The sequence below is a fragment of the Ornithorhynchus anatinus genome, chromosome 17, assembly GCF_004115215.2.
Source record: "Ornithorhynchus anatinus isolate Pmale09 chromosome 17, mOrnAna1.pri.v4, whole genome shotgun sequence".
In the NCBI taxonomy this organism is placed as follows: Eukaryota; Metazoa; Chordata; class Mammalia; order Monotremata; family Ornithorhynchidae; genus Ornithorhynchus; species Ornithorhynchus anatinus.
This window is the reverse complement of record NC_041744.1, coordinates 35,284,473-35,311,149: the sequence shown is the minus strand read 5'-3', so window position 1 is coordinate 35,311,149 and position 26,677 is coordinate 35,284,473. Positions and strand designations below refer to the sequence as shown.

Here is a 26,677-nt window from a genome sequence, read left to right as displayed (position 1 = left end):
CCTGGGAGTCAGAAGGATCTGGGTTCTAATCCCGGTGTTGCCACTTTTCTGCTGGGTGCCCTTGGGCAAGTTACTTCATTTCTCTGAGCCTCAGTGACCTCATCTGTCAAATGGGCATGAAGACTGTGAGCCCCATGTGGGTCAGGGACTGTGTCCAGCCTGATTAACTAGTATTCATTTGGTCAGTCACATTTATTGAGCACTTACTTTGTGCAGAACATTGTACTAAATGCTTGGGAGAGTACACTCAACTGTATATATTTTCGTTACCCTATTTATTTTGTTAACGAATTGTACATCGCCTCGATTCTATTTAGTTGCCATCGGTTTTTACGAGATGTTCTTCCCCTCGACTCTATTTATTGCCATCGTTCTCGTCTGTCCGTCTCCCCCGATTAGACCGTGAGCCCGTCAAACGGCAGGGACCGTCTCTATCTGTTGCCGACTTGTTCATCCCAAGCGCTTAGTACAGTGCTCTGCACATAGTAAGCGCTCAATAAATACTAATGAATGAATGAACAATAAACAGACACATTCCCTGCCCACAACTAGCTCACAGCCTAAAGGCTTAGTACAGTGCCTGTCACGTTGTAAAACAAAATCATCTTCCCTGAAACCCAGGAGAATAACTATGGCGGCTGAACCCCCGAAAGGCAGTTTGGATGGGATGACAGTTGGGATGGAAGTCCCACAGCGTGGCTCAGTGGAAAGAGCACGGGTTTTGGAGTCAGAGATCATGGGTTCGAATCCCGGCTCGGCCACTTGTCAGCTGTGTGACTTTGGGCAAGTCACTTCACTTCTCGGTGCCTCGGTTACCTCACCTGTAAAATGGGGATTAAGACTGTGAGCCCCACGTGGGACAACCTGATTCCCCTGTGTCTACCCCAGCGCTTAGAACAGCGCTCGGCACATAGTAAGCGCTTAACAAATACCGACATTATTATTATTAAGTCATGTGCTGTTTCAGTCTCCTCCTCCAGAAGTTCTGGGATGATTCGCTCATCAGGCGTACCCCCAGTGCTTTCATTCATCCCTGGGTAAATTCATTCGATAGTATGTATTGAGTGCTTACTGCGTGCAAAGCACTGGAGTAAGCGCTTCCCTCTCTCCCCCCGTTCCCTAAGCGCAGCCCCAACCACAAACAGCGATATAGTTGGGGTGTTTCCAGGGTTAAAATGGAAGGGCCCGTCTCCCAGCATTGTACTTCATTTCACATGCTTAAATATACACAGACCAGTTAATGTTCTCTGTAGGATGGTGAATCAATGCTAAGAAGTGTCTTAAAAAGTCCCCTAGACTGTAAACTCATTGTGGGCAGAGAACTTGTCTATTAATCAGTTGTATTTATAGAGCGTTTACTGTGTGCGAAGCACTGTACTAAGCTGTGTTACACTGTACCTCTTCCATGCGCTTTCGCACAGAGCTCTGCGCCCAGTAAGCACTCAAAACCGTTCCTCGATTAAAAATGATACTTCCCGAAGGACTAAGGAAGGAAAATGGCAATGATGGAAAGCATATTAGTTGGAGAAAATTGTTGGCCTAGGTCGTTGAAAGTTTTTTCATGTAAGAAGATTATTCATGTCTGAAGCTTGTTACCTGATCACCCCAGGACTCCAAATATTATTTTAATAAATAACCTTTCCTATGTTCTAGCTACTTGTATCCTGATGGACGAAGTTATAATCCTGATCTGACTGGGTTGTGCGAACCTACGCCTCATGATCATATCAAAGTTACACAGGTATGGGCAAATCCAGCTTATTTATAATTACATTATGATTTTGAATATATTTGGAAGTAGTCTATACAATCAGAAGTTAATAGTGTAATACATAGTGTAAAATTTTAAAGATCAAAACCGTTTAGCTTTACAGACAATGCCTGAGATAATGTATTTATTAATAAAAGCTTTCTTCAACTGTTAAGCCTTCCAAGGAGATTTCTTTTCGGGGTTTTGGGAAGAGGAAAGTTTGGAAAATTAAATGAGATTGTTGCTAGAATCTTTCTCAGCCCACTGTTTCACTGTACCCTCCCATGCGCTTCGAAAGCACAAAGTAAGCACACAATAAATATGACTAACATTAAACAGTTTATTCTTATAAGAAAAATGCATTTGTGGTGCACATGAATGCACCCTTTGGGTGTATTCCTGTGTGGATGTAATCCTGGACTATCTTGTTTTGACTGTGTGTCGAGAAGGCCCTCTGATTTTTAATTACTGTCATGGCAGGTCACATGAGAACGACCCATAAACCAGTTTTACTCTAGCATCTCTAGTTGCGAATTTATCAAGAATGATCTTGTCAGAACAAAAGATGTAATTAGAAACAGGAAGTCTGACTAATCTTTTTTTCATTTTTCTGGTTCTTTGGTCAGACCCTTGTGATTCTTTCCTTTTTCCAATGCAATCTAGTTGTGCTTTGAATTCATTTAGAGCCCTCTTTCATATGCTTCCGATTGATTCTTATCACTGTGTTCATAACCCGTTAGATGGATCAGTTTAGCCACGGAGTTTTTGTTGTTCTTACTGCATATTTCCTTAGTTTTAAATTCCTCAATTTGAAAATCCCTTGCTGCTAATATTAATTAGCAGTCAAGTTTCCGACTTGTAATTTGGAAAGTTTTATAACTTTTATTTTTCCACTTGCTCTACTTTATTCCTCGTACCAGATCATTTTACTCTTAGTTGCTTTTAGGCAGTTTGGGGCTGATTTAATTTTCATAGTTTCAAGTCTGAAGACTCAGTTCCTTCCAATAATTATTCGCTCGGAGACATCAAGGTTTTCTCTCTACCCAGGAAGCCGAAGCAGCTCAAAAATAGCGTAATGTAATTTAAAGTGAGTCAAGATAAGAGTTATTCAGGCCACACATTTTCAGGCTTATTATGGTATTAGTAATCGCTGTAATTATTTTTTCCATTCTTAGGTTCTCCAAAGAAACAAAGAAAATTATCCATATTTGTCACTTTAATACTTATATAAAAAAATGAATTTTAGATTGGCTGAGATTATTTTTATAGAAAATACTCTGATCTAGGTTTCATTTAAGGTATTGACAACTTATTCAAGTAACAAAACTTGCTAAAAATAGATCATTTTAAAGGGAAGTTGGAGACCTATAATCTATAACATTTCAGGTTTAATTGCTAATAAAAGCCAAAACCGAAAAAAAAAGATTGCATATCTTCAGTTATTGCCATGAAATCGATTTCAGATAGCAGTAACTCGTGGTAGCAGAGTTAGCCTAATGAGTATCGAGTGTTTCTGTAATGCACATTTTAGAATATTCTGCATTAGCCAGACTTACCAGTGGTAAGGTACCCATGACTTTTTCTTGTTCCAGGAACAATACGAGTTGTATTGTGAAATGGGTTCGACGTTCCAACTCTGTAAAATCTGTGCCGAGAACGATAAGGACGTGAAGATTGAGCCTTGTGGACATCTGATGTGCACTTCTTGCCTTACTGCGTGGCAGGTACAGTCATAGATTTGCGTATCAAGTTCCCTCTTCGGATACGCCTTGCCGTTCTCGTGAATGTCCATCGGTGGTTGTGATTTGGAATTCCGTTCCGGAATAGTAATAGCAACAGTTTATATCCATCCTAAAACTTCGTGATGGAATATCACCGGTACTTATTCATTCAATAGTATTTATTGAGCGCTTACTATGTGCAGAGCACTGTACTAAGCGCTTGATGGGAGGATCTGTTTCCCTAGTACCTAAATAACTAGGGCTTTAGCAAGCTAGAATGTAAGCTCTCTGTAGACCGTATGCTCACTGTGGGCAGGGAAGGTGTCTGCTAATTCTACTGTATCGTACTCTCCCCAGTCGCTTAGTATAGTGCTCGGCATATCGTAAGCGTTCCGTAAATACCATTGATTGATTGAAGCCTATTAACTCGTCCACACAACCGCGAGTCATAAATGAAAGGCTCGGATTAATCTCCTAGTGGGTGAGGACGGCATTCGGGAAGAGCGTACAATGTGCCAGAGACCCTACTGAGCACTAGGGAGACTCCGGTTCCAGAGTCGCACAAGGACTTCCACCAGTTTCGGCTCTTGCTGGGGGGTGGGACTATTCTACCCTGATGGAAGGCAGGAAAGAAGGGGCTGCCTCGGGTGTGAGATCGTTCTCCCCTCCACGGACCCCACAGCTCTGACCATCCCAAATACCAGGCAGATTCCTTCCCGAAGGTTTAGGATGGATATCAGTCGGATCATCCTGAAATAGTTAGGGATCCTTCCTAGAGCCCACACTTGACGGGAGACAGGTGGCAAGTATCCCAAGAGTAACATCCTAAGATAAGACCCTAGGATAGAGAAGCAGCATGTGCGCAGAGCAGGGGCCTAGGAGTCGCAAGGACCTGGGTTCTAATCCCAGCTCTGCCACTTGTCTGCCCTGGGCAAGTCACTCAACTTCTCTGGGTACTCCATCTGTAAAATGGGGATTAATATTGTGAGCCCCGCGTGGGACGCAGACTGTGTCCAACCTTATTAGCTTGAATCGACCCCAGCGCTCAGTACAGGGCCTGGCACATAGTAAGCAATTTAACAAATTCCGTGGGGGAAAAAAAAAGAAGACGTTAAAGAATTGCCTGGGGTGTCTCAGTATCTTCTTTCTCTTGATTATGGGTTGCCAGTCAGGCGATTGGGCTTTGGAATAGATTTCTACTGGGTTTGAATCTCTGTGGTGTAGAAAATTTAGAAAAGTAAGTTCCTGAATTTTATTTTCTCGCAGAGAAAAGTAGATTCTCTCCCCCCATGCCTTCTGAATTGATTTAGAATTCCAGTAGGAAGACAGTACGAGGCCGGAATGTCCAGACAGAATAAGCAAACAGAACATTTTAAAATATCAGATGAATTTACTCTCCAAGTGTTTGGGCAGGGGTCTGACCACTTTAGGAGCACAATAAATCTCTACTGATTGATTGCTATATTTAAATCAGCAGGTCCTAATGTCCTCTCTCCTCAATATTTGTGCAGAACCACTGACTAGTGGTATTGAGAACTTGTTGGGATAGGAGACAATCCCCAATAATACAAATGGACAAATACCCTTTTTTCAGATGGAGAAGCATCAGTATCAGGTTTACCCAAACAACTGCTCTGTGGGTTAGCTAAAAAGGTGTCTTCTGAGCCTGAGGGAGCAGAGGAAATGTCCTAAGGACTCAGACAGTGCAGTATCACAGCTCCGAGCAGCATGCCAACTAGAGCAGCTGATCCACCGTGCTTTTGGGCTGCCGTTAGGGAAGGGCCAGAATCTTGATGAGACCTAGGCTCTGAGAAGAGAGTGAGATTTAAGAGGCAAAACCAAAATTAGCACCAAGCGCTACAAATGGCAAAGGCACCAATCCAAATGGGGGGACCCTCTTTTCGTGTGCACGGTTTGGTAGGTCAGTTCCCCTTGAGCCATATCAATCATCCCCGGCATCCCCTTCAAATTTGAAAGATGGATGTATATTAGGAAGCGATCAGCGTGTCTTTTGAGAGGAGCAACTCATACCAGACTGATATCATCTGTCTGGGAAGCAGCGTGGCTCAGTGGAAAGAGCCTGGGCTCCGGAGGCAGAGGTCATGAGTTCGACTCCCGGCTCTGCCACTTGTCAGCTGTGTGACTGTGGGCAAGTCACTTAACTTCTCTGTGCCTCAGTTACCTCATCTGTAAAATGGGGATGAAGACTGTGAGCCTCACGTGGGACAACCTGATTACCCTGTATCTACCCCAGCGCTTAGAACAGTGCTGTGCACATAGTAAGCGCTTAACAAATACCAACATTATTATTATTATTATTGTTATCATCATCTCCTTCTCTCATAGTGTCGCAGACTCACAAGGGAGAAACAATACAGGCAATCTTTCTTGACTCTAAGCTCATTGTGGGAAGGGAACATATCTACCAACTCTGTTACAGTGTATTCTCCCAAGCGCTTAGTACAGTGCTCTGCACTCAGTAAGCACTCAGTAAATACGATCGATTGACTCTAGTCTTCAGTAAGACTCTCGATTGCTTTCCATTGACATCCTCATCGGCGTAACCCTCCTTTTTGGGAATTGAGCTGGATCCTGGGTCCTACTGAAAGGGTGAGCAACAGGAACTCACTAGAGATCTGGGAGTTTCATTGAGTCCAACTTGGCACCTATTCAGTATCTTTTTCGACGACCTGAAAAAATAATTAATGCCTTGCCCAGCAAATTGCAGGTGACAGTGGGGCTATTAAGACTTTGCAAGTTAGGCTAGAATTCAATGTGACTTAAAAAAAAAAAAATAATGGAAAATTGGTTTTATAAAAATACCTGAAATTCAGTAAGATCAGGTGGGGTCAAAAAACAAATCGTGTAAATCCAGGGTGGGGAAAGACTGACTCGGCACAGGTACTCAGTCATATCTATCGAGCTTACTGGGTGGAGAGCGCTATACTAAGAATTTGGGACAGTACAATATAACAGATTTGGTAGACGCGTTCTCTGCCCACTAGGCGCTTACGGTCTGAAGGACTGTACCAAGTAGTAAGTCTAAGTACTCGGTAGACCGTGAGCCCCAGGTGGGATGGGGGTGGTGCCAATCTGGTTATCTATGATCTCCCCCAGCACTTAGAACAGCACTTGGCACATAGTAAGAGCCTAATAAGTTCCATCATCAGTTAAGTACAATGGAAACAGACCTAGTTTGCAAAGCACAGGCTTTAGCGAAGCTGCTAATAATGACAGTGGCTCTAAGTAGTTACCTAAGTACTAGACAGATGTACTGTGGGGGGAAAAGAAGTGTCTCTCAATTGCTGTGAAGGATAATAAAATTATCCCGAGTGGTCAAACTACGAGAATGGGTTTCTTAGACGATCACAATAGATCTCTTCAATTTCCTTTTTGTTTCTCGTTCATCTGGAATGAACCATAAATGTACCATAACATTCAGTCAGTTATTTGCATTCATTTGCCCCTTCTTCTCTATGAATCACTGTTTAATATTATGTTTAAAGAAATATGAAAAGTACCGAGTACCCAAAGCAGATTTTTGAGAGGAAAAGTTACACGAAGTAAATTAGTAAAGGGGCCGAACAAAAAGCAGTTTAATTCATAAATATTCAATGTGTGCAAATTGTACAATAAATACTAACTGAGGTACTCAAGCACTGAATACATTTAATTAAGCTAATCTAACAATCTTTCAAATGTGTATTATTTTAACAATGCAAATTCAGTGTTAATATTTGCTGAGCAAACAGGATAACTCTGGGAGAGAGTCATTTGGAGAGAAAATATTAATATGGCATAATTCAAGATGTGAGGATGGGATGCAGAGTTAAAAAATAGAGGGGGAAAATGAGAATCTGTTGATTTCCGTGCTACTGCTTTAAAAGTACCATGCAAACGGTAGTTCCCAGAATATTGGCCTCGTGAGCTATAGGCTGTTTAGACTCCCATCTTTGTTTAGTCTTACCATTTGGGGAGGGAATGAGTTCTGAGGCCTACGGCACGGGCCTGAGAGTCAGAAGGTCATGAGTTCTAATCCTGCCTCTACCACTTGTCTACTGTGTGATGTTGGGCAAGTCGCTTCACTTCCCTCATCTGTAAAATGGGGGTTGAGACTGTGAGCCCCACGTGGGACAGGGACTGTGCCTAACCTGATTTGCTTGTATCCACCCCAGCGCTTAGTACAGTGCTTGGCACACAGTAAGCACTTAACAGATGCCATAAACATTAATAAGGCAGCAGCATGAAGGAAGAGATGAGAGAATCAGGAGTGAGTACAGTTAGGGTCGTGTGAGGGCAATGTAAAGACCATGCTGGGAACCAGCAGTTCAAAACAGCAGAAAAGTATCGAGTTCTCTAAATTCATTCATTCAGTATTATTTATTGAGCGCTTACTATGTGCAGAGCACTGTACTAAGCGCTTGGAATGCACAAATCGGTAACAGAGACAGTCCCTGCCCTTTGACGGGCTTACAGTCTAATCTTACAGTCTACACTCTAAATGACTTTTTGTGTTCGGTGCTAAGGAAGCAAGAGATACGGTCACATCCCATAGGTACCGTAGTGACGGTGTTTTAATAAGTGCTGTCGTACTTGCTAAGGACTGGGGTGAATTTACTGAAGATACCAGTTGGGCACTTGCCCCTGTCCCACACTGGTCTCGCTGTCTTGGTGGGGAAAGACTGGATATCGAAAAGACAAGTAAGTTTATAAACCTCCAGAGCATTTAAGAATCCAAGAACCGAACAGAAAAGCTAAAATAGAAAAGCACTGTGGCTTAGTGGAGAGAGCAAGGACCTGGAGTCAGAAGGAGCTGGGTTCTAATCCCAGATCTGCCCTATATCTGCTGCTTGACCTTGGGCAAGTCACTTAACTTCTCTAAATCTGTTACCTCACTTGTAAAATGGGGATAAGAGTGTGAGTTCCTTGTGGGACACTGTGTCCAACCTGATTAACTTGTGTTTACCCCAGTGCTTGGCACATAGTAAATGCTTAACAAGTACCATTGTTATCATTATATAACTGGGGCAGTGGGGATTAGCCAGGGAAGCCAGTTAAAAGCAAAATACCCTCAGGGAGATTCGCCAGAAATGTCTTCTTATATAAACACCGAATCTAACATGAACATGTGATGATAGGGAAGTGGTGTAGCCTGGTGGAAAGAGCACAGGCCTGAAAGTCAGAAGTCTTAGGTTTTGATCCCTGATCGGCGTCCTATCTGCTGTGTGACTTTGGGAAGGTCACTTAACTTTGCTGAGCCTCAGTTACCTCTCGGTGAAAGGGGGATTAAATCCTACTCCCTCCTACTTAGGCTGTGAGCCCCATCTGGGTCAGGGACTATGTCCAACTGGATTATCTTCTATCGAAGATATCAAGTCACTTCACTTCTCTGTGCCTCACTTACCTCATCTGTAAAATGGGGATGAAGACTGTGAGCCCCACATGGGACAACCTGATTACCTTGTATCTACCGCAGCGCTTAGAACAGCGTTCGGCACATCGTAAGCGCTTAACAAATACCGTCATTATTATCTACTCCAGCTCTTAATACGCTGCTTGGCGCATAGAAACCGCCGAGCAAGTATCATTTAAAATAAAACCTTCTTTTTCCCCCATGAAGATGCACTGGATTTAATGATAATAATGATGTTGGTATTTGTTAAGCGCTTACTATGTGCAGAGCACTGTTCTAAGCGCTGGGGGTGATACAGGGGAATCAGGTTGTCCCACGTGAGGCTCACAGGTAATCCCCATTTTACAGATGAGGGGACTGAGGCACAGAGAAGTGAAGTGCCTTGCCCACAGTCACACAGCTGACAAGTGGCCGAGCCGGGATTCAAACCCATGACCCCTGACTCCCAAGCCCGGGCTCTTTCCACTGAGCCAAGCTGCTTATGTCCCATGTGAGGCTCACAGTCTTAATTCCCATTTTAAAGGTGAGGGAAATGAGGCCCAGAAAAGTGAAGCGATTTGCCCGAAGTCGTACAGCAGATAGCCGGTGGAGCCGAGATTAGAACCCAGGTCGTTCTGACCCCCAGCCCAGGCCCTTTCTGGTCCTCAGAGTGATGCTAAAAGTTGGATACTTGGCCGGCAGCAGGATTATGTGAACATAAATATTTAGAGCTCTTTGTATATAGAACTGTACATAACATAGAAAACTTTGGGTGCTGATCAGTTGTTTCATTTGTAGTACAACCCGGTGTGGGGGTACAAGCCATTTTAATCGGGGTGAAAACTTGAAAAAGTTGGTTTCCACCATCTTACGTGAACTTGGGAATTCTCAGTCATCCTAGATGCACGGTGTTGTAGAATTGCCAGGAAGCTGTAATAAATCAATCATGAATAAATAGGAAATAAAAAGAAATGGAAATGTTCACTTTTCTGTTAAAACACATTTAATTACAAGTATTTCGTAGATGAAAAATGAGTCCTGAGTGCTTCCTCCATTAGGTGCCGCATTTTCAGTTTAATGAAACTTCACTGCAAATATAACTTTTGTATAATTAATGAGAAGATGAAAAAACATACTGTAGCCATGTCAGTTGTTGCAGGCGGCAAATGGGTAGCGTTTAATTGCTGTCATAATGGCTCGTTAGTCATGCCTCAGGAGAGGTTTCTGATGTTTTTTTTTCTCCTTGTGAAACATCTGTGTTAGTTAAGGGTTTGAATAAGCAGGCCCAGATTCGGAGCTGAATACTGAACTTGTCGTGGTTTAATCTACCTTTTTGAAGGCCTTCTCCGATAGGGTCACTTAGTAGAAGCAGTGCTTTCACCAAACTTTCAGCTAGTGGAATCTTAGAAGCAGCTCATTAACAAATTTCAGGAACGTTCAGAGGGGGAGGGTTGTTTTTTTCCCCCTCAGCTGTATTTTGTCACTCTTTTGTTCATTTTGATAATGTTGGTATTTGTTAAGCGCTTACTATGTGCAGAGCACTGTTCTAAGCGCTGGGGTAGCTACAGGGTCATCGGGTTGTCGCACATGAGGCTCACGGTTAATCCCCATTTTACAGATGAGGGAACTGAGGCCCAGAGAAGTTAAGTGACTCGCCCACAGTCACACAGCTGACAAGTGGCAGAGCCGGGAATCGAACCCATGACCTCTGACTCCCAAGCCCGGGCTCCTTCCACGGAGCCACGCTGCGAAATATGCTCCCCTAAGACAGGGTTTTGTGCAGATGACTGGAAGTGAAAGGTCTGAAATTTTGCCCCCACCTTTATTTTCGATTCGAGGTGTGGCCGGGTCTCCAAAGCCAGTGTGGAAATAGCATATTTTTGAAATGCTTAAAGCTGCATTTTTGTGGGAGGAGAGTAGTCTGGAGGACGGAGCGTCGGGCTGCGATTCAGGAAATCGAGGTGCTATTTTTGGCTCCCTTGCTCACTGTGTGACTTGGAAAACGTTATTAGCTTCTCTGCGTGTCAGACATGTACATTTATTCCCGCTTAGGAGAATACGTGCATTCATAGACTGTTACATCACAATGCAACAGATTTGGAGAGAAAACTGCAAGGATCAGACACACAAACTTAGACTAAACTGAACCTCTCGCAGGCTAAACGGTTGCTCAGCAGATGCTCTCCACCTTTACGAAACTGGTGAAATACTTGAAGGAATGGAAAGCTAAACCTACCTTGGCCAGGAAATAAATCAGCCCAACACATCCGACAGAGAATGAATGCAGTAGGAGGAGAGAAGAAGCATTATACCAATTTTATGATCAGAATGCTATTGTTGGACCTTGAGCTACCCAGGGGGAAAAGAAAAAAAAAAAAGGGAAAACTCCTTTTATGATTGCCATCAGGAATAGATGGATCGGATATATCGAGTTTTCAGGGTGCGCCAAGGAAGAAAGAATATGCTTTATTAAAAGGACAGTAGATGTAGAGCTCATGTATTGCACTCAGGATTTTAAACTCCCTTAGAGTACTTTCATTCATTCAGTCATGTACTGAGCGCTTATGGTGTTCAAAGCACCGCACTAAGCGCTTGGGAGAGAATCAGCAGTACTAGGGAGCAGTAGGGGGCCCTCCAAAAAAAGAGCATCTTCTGTCTTTTCCCCAGACTTCTGGGTGTGCTCGCAACACGCTCAGCTGCCGAGGTGGGTGCTAATGGGTGGCAGGGCCGTGTACCCTGCTTTTGGTGCACACGCACTTTGCACACCGTAAGCTCTGTCAACTCAGTTGAGAAGCAGCGGGGCCCAGTGGCTAGAGCACAGTCCTAGGAATCGGAGGACCCGTGTTCTAATCCAAGCTCCACCACTTCACTGGTGCATGACCCTGAGCGAGTCACCTGATTTCTCTGCGCTTCAGTTAACTCACCCGTAAAATGGGGATTAAGACTGTGATCCTCATGTGGGACATAGACCGCGGATGAGAAGCAGCGTGGCACAGTGGAAAGAGCCCGGGCTTGGGAGGCAGAGGTCATGGGTTCGAATCCCGGGCTCTGCCGCTTGCCAGCTGTGTGACTTTGGGCAAGTCACTTAACTTCTCTGTGCCTCAGTTACCTCATCTGGAAGATGGGGATTAAAAGCTGTGAGCCCCACGTGGGGCAACCTGATCTCCTTGTATCCCCCCAGCGCTTAGAACAGTGCTTTGCACCTAGTAAGCGCTTAACAAATACCACCATTTAACTTGATTAGCTTGTACTAACCCAGCCCTTAGTACATAGCGCATAATGAACGCTTACACGATGCCATTTAAAAAAAAGTAAATACAATGGATTGATCTTCCCCCACTCCAAAGCCGGAGAGAACTCTTTTACAGTCCGTAGGCCTGGTGGCTGTTACGGCAGCTTTAGCTACCCTAGCCTTGGATTATACATGGAAGCGTGTGAATCACCTGACAAAAAGCACATCTCATTTTTTGTCGCTATACGTAGGTTGCTCTAGGACATTTCTTTTAATAAACTTAATATTTGAACGTTCCGAAGGAGTTGGGAGTAGCCAATACGGCTTTGATGTTTGAGTACTGGAAGCAAACTTACAACATAACCCTTCAAAAGGATATTGGGTTTTTTTTTATTTTATGGAATTTAAGCACTGTTCTAAGCCCTGATGTAAATTCAAGTTAATTAGGTCAGACACAGTGTTTATGACCCTACTGATGTTACACCATTTTGCATTTTTCGTTTTCAAATGATAAAGGTGCGTTTGCGAAAGATAGTATTTAAAATTTAGGATATAAGCTAGTTCCTTATTTGTGGATTGGTTTGTGGGAATTTGGGGCCGTTTCTTTTTTGCCGATATCGGTTTCTTTTCGGGTCATCCCAAATAATTAAAGCAAGTCTTCTTATCTGGGAATACCTAAGAAGGACCCGAAAGCTAAGTTGCTTCAGAGAGTAACCCAAATGAGTTATTTCATCACGCTTTGATAAATTCCTACTTAGACCGTGAGCCCCATGAGGGACAGGGACTGTGTCCAACCTAATTCACTTGTGCTTGGAATGATATTTGACATGTAATAAGCATGTATCAAATGCCATTTTAAAAAAGATGCAGATATTCTTGGGAAATACTGCCGATTAAATCAGAGTGATCTGAGGTTTAAAGACAGTCTCAGAATACATGTGTACGCTCCCAAGCGCTTCATACAATGTTCTACACATAGTAAGGGCCCAGTAAATACTATTTAATATTTGCTGAAGGCTAAAAATGGGGAAGTTTATTGGATATACTTCTTCATTAATGTTTTTTACTCCGAGTTGACAGTTACTTTTTTCGGTTGGTGAAGCATGCAGTTGATCGCTTCTGCTGTCTGTTGGGAGTGTTTTGCAAGTGTGTTCAGTCTACCATTCACCTTTGAGCAATCAAGAGCAAAAATTGGTTGATGACTAAATCGAGCTCCATTATTTTATACTCATTCTAGACTTATATTTGACTTGACATGGAAAGAGACTTTGAAATTCACCGTATGAATAACCTCTTACGGTGACATTTGGAGCAGGGAACGGGTCTGCTAATTCTGTTGTATTGGACTCTCCCAAGCGCATAGTACAGCGCTCTGCACGCAGTAAGCGCTCCGTAGCGCGATTGGTCGATTGATATACCAAGTAAATGCTAGATACCTGGAATTGAAAGTGTTGCCTATATTATCTTCAAGCGTGTGTTCATCTGGTGGAGTGTGGTTTGGGAGATGGTGTGATCTTTAAAATAAACTATGGGACTGCAAGACAGAAGATGCTGAGTTCTTTTATTAGCTTTATTGCTCTCTAAATTCGTCCATTCAGTCGAATTTATTGAGCCCTTACGGCGTGCACAGGTACTAAGCGCTTGGGAGAGTACTGTTCAACAATCAACCTGACACATTCCCTGCCCCCAGCGAATTTACGGACCTCTTAGTCCTCTAAGCTGCTCTGTTGAGTTTATATGAGGCCCTACTCCAAATCTTCTCCTTCTCTTTATCCTCCTCCTTTGGCCTTTGTCAGTCATATTTATTGAGCGCTTACTGTTTGCAGGGCACTGTACTAAACGCTCGGAAGCATGCAAAAGCAAATACAAATGCAAAAAGCATACAAAATAAGAATAAACAGTCACATTCCCTTTTCTGGGCTGAGCCCCAGACCCTGGGCTCCAGCCCTGGGAGTCTCTGATTCCTCTCCGAGCCAACTGATAGGGTTAGGGGAGTTTTTCTCCCACCTAGAATCGCCCTCTCATGGTGAAGGAATCATGAGGGTTAGGGGTTAGGTCATACCTGGCAGTCTCACAGTTATGCTAACTTCCGAGTTTCTAGACAAACTAGTTGGAGAAGCAGCATGGCTCAGTGGAAAGAGCCCGGGCTTGGGAGTCAGAGATCATGGGTTCTAATCCCGGCCCCGCCGCTTGCCAGCTGTGTGACTTTGGGCAAGTGACTTAACTTCTCTGTGCCTCAGTTACCTCATCTCTAAAATGGGGATTAAAACTGTGAGCCCCACGTGGAGCATCCTGATCAGCTTGTATCCCCCCAGCGCTTAGTAGAGCGCTTTGCACATAGTAAGCGCTTAACAAATACCACCGTTATTATTATTATTATTATTAGACAAAGCCTATTTACACAGGTACCTCATTCATTTCATTCAGTCGTATTTATTGAGTGCTTACTATGAGCGGAGCGCATAATAAATGCCATTATTAGTATGATTATTATCACCACTCCAGCTAGAACAGTGCTTGGCCCATAGTGAGCGCTTACCAAATACCAACATTATTATTATTATAAAGGTGGCTTACCAACGTCTTTGAATGTGCCAGTAGATCCTAAGGGCAACGAACGGTAGGTTCGTAAACTGACGATCTAGCTTTGTTTTATTTTTTCCCTAGGAGTCAGACGGCCAAGGATGCCCTTTCTGTCGCTGTGAAATCAAAGGGACAGAGCCCATCATTGTTGACCCTTTCGACCCGAGGGATGAAAGCTCAAGGTGCTGCAGCATCATAGACGCCTTCAGCATGCCGATGCTGGACTTGGACGACGACGACGACCGGGAAGAATCTCTCATGATGAATCGGTTGGCTTCAGTTCGGAAGGTAAATCCTCTCGGCGGCTTCCTTCTATAGGCAGCGGCTCGGGGCGGGATTGTGGGCAGGGAACGCGTCTGTTTTTGTCGTATTGTACTCTCTAAAGCGCTTAGTACAATGCTCCGCACATGGTAAGCGCACAATAAATATGACCGAATGACGGGTGGAAAGGGGAAATTGTAAAATTAGAAATGGAGCATACAGGGCAGAGAAATCTCCAGGGTTTACGGTAGAAGTGGATGCCATGCAGAAAATGAACCATCAATGACAATGATGACAATAATTGTGGTATTCGTTAAGTGCTTACTGTGTGCCAGGCACTGTGCTAAGCACTGGGGTAGATCCTGCCTTTAGTACAGTGTCTGGTACATAGTAAGTGCTTAAATACCATAAATGCCATACAGTCCCTCTAGACTGTAAGCTCGTCGTGGGCAGAGAATGTGTCTGTTTATGGTTGTATTGTACTTCCCAAGCGCTTAGTACAGTGCTCTGCACACAGTAAGCGCTCAATAAATACGATTGAATGATCTGGTTTTAGAGTCCAATCCAGTTTGGCTCCGGTAACTTGAGAAATATAGACTGAGTCTAGAAGGAAAGAACCCATTTATAGATTGAAAACTGGAAAGAAATTAAGGTAGGCGCAGCAAGTTCTAATCCATCTTCAGCTACCCTGGAAAGAAGAACTGATTTGACAGTTCGACCAAGAATTTTTCCAGAACAAGAAAGAAATCTCTCTATTTTAGGAATGTGTTTGGCCTTGAAACGTCATTTCAATCACCCCCTAGACTGTTACGGTGACAGTACCAGCTTTTTATTATTTTATTTTGAGTCTAGGGGCAGAGAGAGATTTTATGAATGGCGGTGACTAGGAAGGGAATAGAGTTTAAAAAATTGACCCTGAGTAGCTAGAGCTCAGGTCCGGGAGTCAGACGGACCTGGGTTCAAATCCTGGCTCCACCGCTTTTCTCCCATCTGACCTTGGGCAAGTCACTTCACTTCTCTGTGCCTCAGTTACCTCATCTGTAAAATGAGGATTACGACTGTAAGACCCTCATGGGACATGGATGTGTCAACCTGATTACCTTGTATCTATCCCAGTGCTTAGAACAGTGCTTGGCAACTAGCATACAAAAAATGGCCAGAAAGCTACTATTTTCAGTCTTGCCAGCCCTGATTAAAGCCTCTCAGGTCTTATTGGAGGCTGGGGATGAGTGAGACTGGTAATCTATCACAAAAAGTTTGAGGGGTGATTGCCTTCATTGTGAGGGGGCCTCTTTCTCCTCTCATCCCCGGCTAAATACACACAAACACATGTAAGTTCTGTGGAATTGAGACACCTTCGGACAGCTCTTTAGCCAAACTGAATACACCTTCATTGCAACCACTGTCTGACCAATGAGTGTCAGAGAGGTTTAAGCAAGAGCAGATAAAAATTTGAGAAAAGTCAGAAATAGGGCACTTCTCTCTCCATCCACACCCTTGGGTCACACGAATGTTAGTCTGCACGGCTGGTTGGCTGTCTCTCTTGAGGAAGGGGCACGTTTTTCAGCCCTCCACTCGCTTGGCCTCACTTCGGAAGGAGAATGAAGGTACTCTGTCGCTACAAACTATTTACAAGTCACACTTGTATAGCTCTGTTGGCAGTACGCAGAGTTTTAAAAAGCTCGGCCATTCAGCCACCCACATTTAAGGGCTGTGTTATTTTGGGCAGAGTTGCTTCCCCCAGTGCCCTGAAGCAGTGAGGTGGAATGGGAGAAAAGATTGGGCAGTTGTACTTTTCACACTGGACTAACCATAATAACTGTGATTCAACCTGGCGTTAGATAGCTAAGTCGCAGTTAAAAAAAAAAAAAATCCTAATTTCCTTTGAGCGAATTCGTTAGGTTTCATATTTGGTGATGCATCATAAGCCAGCAATTTAGAAGTAATAAGCCTGAATTTTTAAAAGTGAGCATAAATAATAGTAATTATAGTATTTGTTAAGTGCTTACTCTGTGCCAGGCCCTGTACTAAGTTCTGATATGGATTCAAGCAAATTGGGTTGGATACAGTCCCTGTCCCACACGGGGCTGACGATCTCAATCCCCATTTTACAGATGAGGTAAATGAGGCGCAGAGAAGTAAAGTGATTGGCCCAGGGTTACACAGCAGACAGGTGGTGGGGCAGGGATTAGAACCTGTGACCTTCTGACTCTCAGGCCCAAGCTCTATCCTCAAGACTATATTATAGATAAATTGAAAAAAATTAGGCAACTTGATCGTCATCAGAAATGAGAGAGGCTGCTTTCAGAGCATAAAAATGATATGTGTCTGTGCAGATTTAATTTGTTTGCTACTCAATAAGAGATGTACATTTTAAATGTGACAGAGCTGCAGTGTTGATGAAGAATTTGAAACATGGAGGCATTCTCTCGCAAACTATCATTATTCCATCATAAACGAAGGGAAAATGAAGTTCAAACCGATTTTACAAGCATCAGCTATATAACATGGTTTTAGGGAAATGTTAGTTATATAAGTTAACATGTTCATGGTGTTTGTATTTCTTCGCTTCAGAGTTTAAATCGAACTTTCTCTCTCTGGCTCTTTTAACTTCCTACCTCCCTTCTTGTCTGCCACTTGTCTGCTGTGTGACCCTGGGCAAATCACTTAACTTCTCTGGGCCTCAGTTACCTCATCTGTAAAATGGGGATTAAGACCGTGAGCCCCATGCGTGACGGGGACTGTGTCCAGTGCAATATGCTCGTATCCACCCCAGCGCTTAGTACAGTGCCTGGCGCGTAGTAAGTGCTTAACAGATACCATAATAATGATACCTCTTTCCTCTAAACCTCTCGTGTATTTTTTTCCCCTCATTTCTCTTCGCCTCTCAGGCAAGCTGTCATTTTGCAGATTATGCATTAGCTTTGCTAGTCACTTACAGTAATTACTATTTGGATTCATTCATTTAGTCAATTTCATTTATTGAGCGCTTACTGTGTGCAGAGTGCTTGGGAAAGTACAATATAACAATAAACAGACACATTCTCTGCCCTCAATGAGTTTACGGTGTAATCCTATCCTCTCCCTTCCCCAGTACACTTTGGATGCTGATTGTCTTCCGTTGCTTCCCAGCGTGTTCGTTAGAACCATTCTATCACTGGTGCCTTCATCCTCCAAGGGTCTGTTTCCCGGAGAACGATTGTCTGGGTTTTATGCTTGTTTCTCCCGGTAACCCATGTTCCTTGTATTTTATCTTCCTGATTAGTTTTCCATTTTTCTGTCCTCTAGCTCTAAATTGCTAATTTAGGGCCACCTTCAGCGGTAGATTGAATTGCATCCTTGAGTTGCTGCCCTGGACAAATATTTGACTCGTCTGTAAAGCCTATCGTGAGGGCTCTGAATTGGAAATCAGGAGTAGCCGGTTGGCCTGGTGGATAGAGCACGGGCTTGGGAGTCGGAAGGACCTGGGTTCTAATCCTGGCTCCACCTCTTGTCTGCTCGTGTGACTTCGGGCAAGTCACTGCACTTCTCTGTGCCTCAGGTCCCTCATCTGTAAAATGGAAATTAAGACTGCGAGGTCCATGTGGGACAGGGACGGTGTCCAACCTGATCAGGTTGTATCTACCGCACCGTGTAGTACGGTGCTTGGCTTATAGTAAGTGATTAACAAATACCACCCCCTCGGAAAAAAACACACCAAAAAAAACCCTCAGGAACATTGTGTCTGTTACATATTTTCATTGGGACTGTGTGATAATAGAGCTTGGACAGTATAAATTGAGTTCTCTTCCTCATTCCCCTAAATGTGACTGCGTGCGAGTCAATCAATAAATTTGGACAGTGAATTCAAAGCTTTGGTTAGAACAGAATATGTGATCCCTGCCCTCTATTTACCATGGGAAACATATATAAATTACAGATAAGAATAAGTGATGGCGTACGTGCGAGATGTCCACAAGTGCCACAGGGGATTTTGGGGTGCCAAAGAGCTTAGATAGCATGGGTCGACCAGTTGTATTTAGCACTTACTGTGTGCAGAAAACTGTACTAAGCGCTCGGGGGAGAGTTTGCTCACAGTAAGTGCTCAAGAAATTCGATTGAATAAACCGAATGAATGCAGTATAACAGCGTTTGTAGATATGTTCCCTACCCCCAGTGAGCTTCTACTCTAAAGGGACTGTTTGCCCCTCTTCCTGGAGAGGCCACCCCTGATAGTTGGTTAAATATCTTTAAACTGTATCCTAGTTTCCGACTTTTTTCGACTCTGCCTCACAGATGTGATTTCCTATCAGATGTTCAGTCTGTCATGAGTTCACTCTGATCTGCAGCATCTCGCTTTGCAATTTGTCAATCAGTTGCTGGCTTTCAATTTTTGAATATCTCATTCCCTGATCGAGGGTTTCGGCCAGTCAGTGCTCTCATCATTTATTCACACGTTTCCATATCTTCAACTGCCATTTCTGATGCTTTCCTCATCTCCCTCCTCCGACACGAGGCGTTCTGTGTTTACGGCGCAGGAGCCCCGATGGCTAGGAACGTGGCGGCATTTCTGGGATGACAGTTTCCCCATCAGAATGAGAGGCTGTGCAGTAAAGAATTTATACTCATCTGTTGGGTTTCAGTATGATTCCCTTTCCTTGACAAGGAAGAAGAGGAGTATGCTCCCCTTCTAAACTGTAAGCGCCTTGTGGGCAGGCATCGTGTCTACCAACTGTACTGTATGAACTCTCTCAAGGGCCTGATACAATGCTCTGGACATAGAAAGCACTCAGTAACCACAGTTGATCGAGTAGCCGTAGCCAATGCTTTTTCCGAAGTAATAATTGGTAATAATTGTGGTATTTCGGCCCTTACTATGTTCATTCAATAGTATTTTCATTCAATAGTATTTATTGAGCGCTTACTATGTGCAGAGCACTGTACTAAGCGCTTGGAATGAACAAGTCGGCAACAGATAGAGACGGTCCCTGCCGTTTGACGGGCTTACGGTCTCATCGGGGGAGACGGACTGTCAAGCACTGTACTAAGCGCTGGGTTGGATACAAGCAAATCGGCTTGTATCCGCTTGGGGCTCACAGTCTCGATCCCCATTTTACAGATGAGGTAACTGAGGTACAGAGAAGTGAAATGACCTGCCAAAGGCCACACAGCGGACATGTGACGGAGCCAGGATTAGAACCCGTGACCTTCCGACTCCCAGGCCCGTGCTCCATCAGCGGGTTTCTGTTATCCTAGCGGACTTTATGATGGTCTCCCTGCCAATCTGAGGCCAGCAGACCGCAAGAGACGTGTACCTCTGTATCGCTGTCCCCTGGGTGGTGACAGGTGGCCTTGTCAGTTGGAACATTTATTCATCCTATCATTTATTGAGCGCTTACTGTGTGCAGAGCACTGGACTGAGCGCTTGGAAAGTACAATTCGGAACGTGGCAGGGGAGGTCGGAGTGCTTGGAACGGGGAGGGAGGAAGCAGCATAGCCTAGTGGGTAGAGCGCAGGCCGGGGAGTCAGACCCGAGTTTTAATTCTGGGTCTGCTGTGGGACCTAAGCCGAGTCACTTAATTTCTCTGCGTCTGTTTCCTCCAGTTTAGACTGTGAGCCCTGTGTGGGCCCCGCCCAACCTGCTGATTATCTTGTGTCTACCCCAATGCTCAGTATAATGCCGGACACATAGTAAGCGTTTAAATGCCATTTTAGAAGAAGGGGAGGAGGCCGGGTGATAATAGTAATAATAATAATAATGATGTTGGTATTTGTTAAGCGCTTACTATGTGCCGAGCACTGTTCTAAGCGCTGGGGTAGACACAGGGGAATCAGGTTGCCCCATGTGGGGCTCACAGTCTTAATCCCCATTTTACAGATGAGGTAACTGAGGCACCGAGAGGTGAAGTGACTTGCCCAAAGTCACACAGCTGACCAGTGGCTGAGCCGGGATTGGAACCCATGACCTCTGACTCCAAAGCCCATGCTCTTTCCATTGAGCCACGCTGCTTCTCACGCTGCTTCTCACGCTGCTTCTGGGTGGGAGAGGCATGTCCTACTACTAGCAGGGCAAGCACTTGAGTTGTTTCTGCAGTTGTGGTGAGGGTTTGTTCCGAGCTGATCGTGCTGTAATTGTTGGGTATTTCAGGTTGGACGCAGTCACTGTCCCACGTGGGACTCACCGCCTTTATCCCCATTTTGCAGGAGCGGTAACTGAGGTGCAGAGAAGTCATGACTTGCAAAAGGTCACACGGCCAAGTGGTGGTGGGATTAGAACCCAGGTCCTCTGACTCCCAGCCCCGTGCTCTTTCCGCTAGATCGGGTTGCTTCTCTGTTTTTCCCTTCTTAAATCACTGTTCGCCCAAACGGCAGAGGCCAGAGGAGGCGCCCTATTTTTTGTTTTTTTATTATCGGCGTTTGTTAGACACTTAACGTGTGTCAGGCAGTGTACTGAGAGCTGGGGTAGATATAAACCAGTCAGGTTGGACACAGTCCCTGTCCCCCATGGAGTTCACAGTCTTAATCTCCATTTTCCAGATGAGGTGAGTGAGGCACAGAGAAGCAGAGTGACTTGTCCCAGGTCACACAGCAGTCAAGTGGCCGAGGCAGGATTAGAACCCAGGTGCTTGTGACTCCCAGGCCCGTGCTCTACCCGCTAGGTCACACTGCTTCTCTATTTTAATAATAATAATAATGATAATAAGGTTGGTATTTGTTAAGCGCTTACTATGTGCAGAGCACTGTTCTAAGCGCTGGGATAGACACAAGGGAATCAGGTTGTCCCACGTGGGGCTCACAGTCTTCATCCCCATTTTACAGATGAGGAAACTGAGGCACAGAGAAGTTAAATGACTTGCCCAAAGTCACACAGCTGACAAGTGGCCGAGCCGGGATTCGAACCCATGATCTCTGACTCCAAAGCCCGTGCCCTTTCCACCGAGCCACGCTGCTTCTCTGTATTTTATTTTCACGGACAAAGTGAACAAGTGATTCTCAGAGATACAATCCCACTCTCTCGTAGATGCTACCGCTATTACGCAGGGAATCAGACACGATATTTTATATCTCCCCAGGCTCTGTGGGGAAATATAGGGGGGGAAGAAGACACAGTTGCTGCCTTTAAAGTGCTTGCAATGACATTTTTACCTGATGAATAATTGGCACGATACTTTGCAAGAAGTCAGAAAGAAGAGAAAATACGCGTAAGCCGAAAAACAGTAGTTCATTCATTAAATCCATTAGTAATCCTCTTAGAGTCAACTCTGATTCTCCCCCGGACAGCTCTCACTTCTAATAAATCCTCCAGGGAAGCTTTTTCTTTGGTCTTCAATTTGCCTCTTGTTGCCCCAAAATACTGAGCACAGTTTATTCCCGAACTATCCTGTATAAATCGGGACTTCTGTATTTGCAGCTTGAAATTCAGATCAATTGTCACGGTCTGATAAAATGACAACTGAACTGTGATTTTTAAGGAGAAAATAATTTAGACTGATGGAGTTTGCGGTGTTTTTTTGCTTTCTTAAAAGTAGGCACATATTATGTGGTCTCCCAGAGGGGGTGAGGGGAAAAAAAAAGACTTTAGAGCTGCAGTAAGTAAATCGGTAGTACTGATTAGAGCATTCTGATATAATGAAGATGTCCCTATCCGTAATTTATGTTAATATCTGTTTCCCCCTCCGGAATATAAACTCCTGATGGGCAGGGAACTTGTTTCACATCACTGTTGTGTTATACCCTCCTAAGTGCTTAGTACAGTGCTCTGCACACATTAAGTGCTCCATAAATATTGATTGATTCTGTACGTTATCTGAGGAGATTCCAGTACGTTATCTGAGGAGAGCTACAGTCCCCTGCAGCTCGTTTTAGAGTTGTTCCAGTGGCTCAGAATTTAACTTTGACTCATGTGGATGTCTTCACAATAGGCGAAGGCATGCAGACCTAAAATTGCTTTTATCATGTGCAGAGCCCTTCTGGAATGTGAGTAGAAAAAAAGTGTTTATTGAATCATGACCACAAGTCGTTGAATTTTAAGACTTGTTAAATGTTGGCAAACCTCATGTAGGAAAATATGGCATTTCTGGACTGTCGAACAAGTCTCATTGTCCCCAAGAGGTAAGTAAATAACGTTTCTCTCCATTTTACTCGTAGAGAAACAAAGGTTGGCATAAAGCCACACGGCAGGGTGGAATGAGAATTCGGAAGTTCTGAACTCCAGGCCCGTGCAACCCGTTTATTTACTGCCACTCCTTTGTTCTGATGATGCCGAGGCTAATGATTCAACTTCCTCAGAACAATAAGCAGTGATGGATTCAGGGCGCCATTTCTTCCACCTTGCCGTATCTGTGTCGAAGACGACAAAAATAGTTCCCTCCGTGTTGTACGTAAGGATGACGAACATTAGTAAAGCAGAGTTATTTGCAGGCGATCACGTGGTCAGTCAGAGGCAAAGTGGAAATTGGGTCTCAGGCCTCTGCCTAGTGAACTGATCAAACTGTCTTAGTTTCGGGATATTGGATGGAGTTCCTTGGATAATTACCAGGATTCATGAGGGCCTAGATACTATTGCAAGGGAAGTTATGTTAGGGGTGAGGCACTGATGGAATTTGGTGATGGCAAGTTTCTCCCCTACTCTTCATCAGCAAAAGGTAGCCTACCCTACAGGTCAACTTTCCAAATGAAGCTTTTTCCATCCCTTTCCATCACTTTCCACCTGCCTTGCTTTCCTGAACCTAGGGAAAAAAACTTTAGGTCATGGAGAAATGTGCCTTATGGCCCTGTTGCAATGATTTTCCACCTCCCCTATTTAAATATGGAAACTCATTTCCCCGAGCTAGTTCCAGCTGATGGATCGGAAAAGGGGGATAAGAACTGCATTTTAAAGGCCTTTTAGCATTGATTTCAAGATCTTTTCTAATACCATCATCTCATCTTGGTAGCAATTGGGCTGAATTCTCTACGTTTCCCTTTTAACACCGAAGAGCAATATTCAAGTTACGCTGCAGATTTCTCCCTTGAATTTTTTTCTTTTTATTTGCTTAATGATGCACTTTTGGAAAGCTTTTATGAAATCACTTACTGACCTAGAACTAATATGAATCGCAAATCATAGCAGGTAATTGTCAGTAAGTCGGGTTCCTTTGACCACATCGCTTTGCTGGTTTCTGTTGTCAGGATTTTGTGTTGTTAGCTGCAAAGGATGATTTCTAGCCTTTTTATGTAGTGATTAGCATCCATTCGAAGTGCCAAGACGTATAATTTTGGTCAAAGCAACAAAATAGAGCATTAATTAAACCTTTACAGCAAAAGCCTTGAAAAAATTGGTAAAGGTACAGGCATGAAAACAAAAATGAGAGTTTTCACATTCTGGAGCCCTAGGACTTCACTCTAAGACGTTAAGATAGATTACGGGTAAGGTAAATAGTAGAGTACAACGTATGGGGCTGGGGTGAGTATCAAACTTTGTAAGGGGCCCACAGCCAAGAGCACAGTAAACACTCAGTACGGTGCTCTGCATGCAGTAAATGCTCCATATATTCCAATCAATCAGTGGTGTTGCCATTAAGTGATTATAAATGAAATTGTAGGCTGGGAAGGCTCCTTGGAAATGTGATTTTAGGAGGGTTTTGCAGGTGGGGAGAGTGGAAGTCTGTCAGATATGAAGGGGGGATTCCCAGGGCAGAAGGAGGGTGTGGGGTGGGGTAAATGAGATCAAAGTAAAGTGAGTAAAATGAGTAGGTTGGCATTAGAGGTGTGAAGTGTATTGACCGGATTATAGTAGATCCGAGGAGTGAGCTGATTGAGTGCTTTGAAGAGTTTCTCAGTACATTGCCTGGCACAGAGTAAGGATTTACAAATACCATAAAAAAAAAGTTTGTGTTAGGTGTGGAGGTAGTTAAGCAGACATTGGAGGTTCTTGAGGAATGGGATGATGTGAACTGAACAGTTGGTGGGTGTTTTTTTTTTGAAAAATGATCTGGGCATCAGAGCGAAGTGTGGATTAGAGAAGGAAATGGCTAAGAGATCAGCAAAGAGGCTGATGTAGTAGTCAAGGAGGGAAATAACTTCTAGGATCAGAGCAGTAGCAGTTTGGACAGAGAGGAAGAGGTGGAGGTCAGAGATGCTATGAAGATAGAAGTGACAGGGTTTCGTGACGGGTTGAGTGAGAGAGATGAGCCGAGAATAATGGCGAGGTCATGATCACTCCTATTCTTCTGGCCTCGAAATAGTCCTTTGAGGTACTCTGCAGCTATCTTGCTTACTTTTGGATTGAGTGGCTGTGCTGTCCAGAGTAACACAGCTTGATAATTTATTGGCTGAAGTTGGAGCCCTAGGTGGCATCTGGGTATGAATGCAGGGAATAAATTAATAGGAGCGAAAGGCCATTATTCAGTCAAATCAATGGACTTGTCAGGCAGAATTTTGTCTTTGATATAGCAACAGGGTGTTGGGAGTTGCTCGGTAATTCATTCTATCATATTTACTGAGCGCTTACTGTCTGCAAAGTAGTGTGCTAAGCACTTAGCACTGTACTAATGGTAACCATCTTTAGAAATGTCCTAATAATCAAGGCCCTCAGTTTTAATTGTTTCAGACTGAAGAGGCCTAATCCTTTCTGTGCGTCCTCACAAGGAAGCTTCTACTATCTACTAATCAGTTAATTTCACACATCAGGACTTCCTCTAGACTGTAAGCTCGATGTGGGCAGGGAATGTCTCTAACAACTCTGTGATTTATCTATATTTTTATGGCGTCTGTTAAGCGCTCACTATATGTCAGGCACCGTACTGAGCACTGGGGTAGATACAAGCTAATCAGTCTGGACCCAGTCCATGCCCCACATGGGGCTCACGGTTTTGATAACCGCATTATAGGTGAGGTAACTGAGGCACAGAGAGGTTACCTAAGTCACACAGCAGGTAAGTGGTGAAGCCCGGGTTAGAACCCAGGTCCTCCCGATTCCCAGGCCCGTGCTCTATCCAACAGGTCACACTATACATTTTGGAGAGAGCGCTGATAAAGAATTAGGAAATGTTCTTCCTACTGGTTATGTCTGAGTAGATTGTGATGTGGTGCTAGAATAAGAAAACTGCTGTGGATAAGAGCCTAGCGTGCTATTATACAGCAGTTTTTTTGCCTCTCTTTTTCAAGGGGCGTAGAAAAGTAACCATATGTTCAGACCGTTTTTTTTTTTTTTTAAATTTGGAGCTGAGCTATGTGCATGATCAACTGTTTGCCACCACTTTCAGAAAACTGACTCCTCCCCTCACTTGATTACCCTTTTAATTCTATTTGAGCAGCAGTGTATCTCCTTCATACTATTAATGAGGTTAATGGTTAAATTCCACCTCCTGAAATGAATTCCCTGCTAAGAGATGTGCCTGAAAGGGCAGCCTCTGAGTTGTTAAAATAATTAACCTCTTAACAGAGGAAGGCTCTTATTGCTGTTTTTTCAGTATTTATTTGCGAAGCTAGATGAGAGATGGTATTTGCAGGAGTGACCTGAGGGCAAAGTGACTTTAGCATTTAGATTATTTGGTAATGGGAAGATTTTTCACTTAGACCTATCCGGAGGCTCAATTAAAGTGTCCAACAAAGTCATCTGCCAAGACTTAATCAGAAATTTGTTTTTTGGGTTGTTGGTTTTTTTTTTTTTTTTTTGAGAAGGTGGGGTGCGGTGGGCAGTTGAAAAAAGAACAATTGACAAATCCCTCCTATCACCATTATACTGACTTTGGTCTATTAACTTTCTTCTAAATACT

The 26,677-nt window shown here is 43.8% G+C and overlaps 1 protein-coding gene across 3 annotated transcripts in view; it reads left to right on the top strand.

The window, feature by feature from the left end:
* CBLB (Cbl proto-oncogene B) overlaps positions 1-26,677 on the top strand; it is a 206,214-nt gene that overhangs the window by 124,183 nt on the left and 55,354 nt on the right. For all 3 annotated transcript variants that reach the window (XM_029082023.2, XM_029082024.2, XM_029082022.2), the window contains exons 8-10: positions 1,654-1,741; positions 3,343-3,474; positions 14,763-14,966. In XM_029082023.2, the coding sequence (XP_028937856.1) occupies positions 1,654-1,741; positions 3,343-3,474; positions 14,763-14,966 (424 nt within the window). The remainder of the gene's footprint in view (positions 1-1,653; positions 1,742-3,342; positions 3,475-14,762; positions 14,967-26,677) is intronic.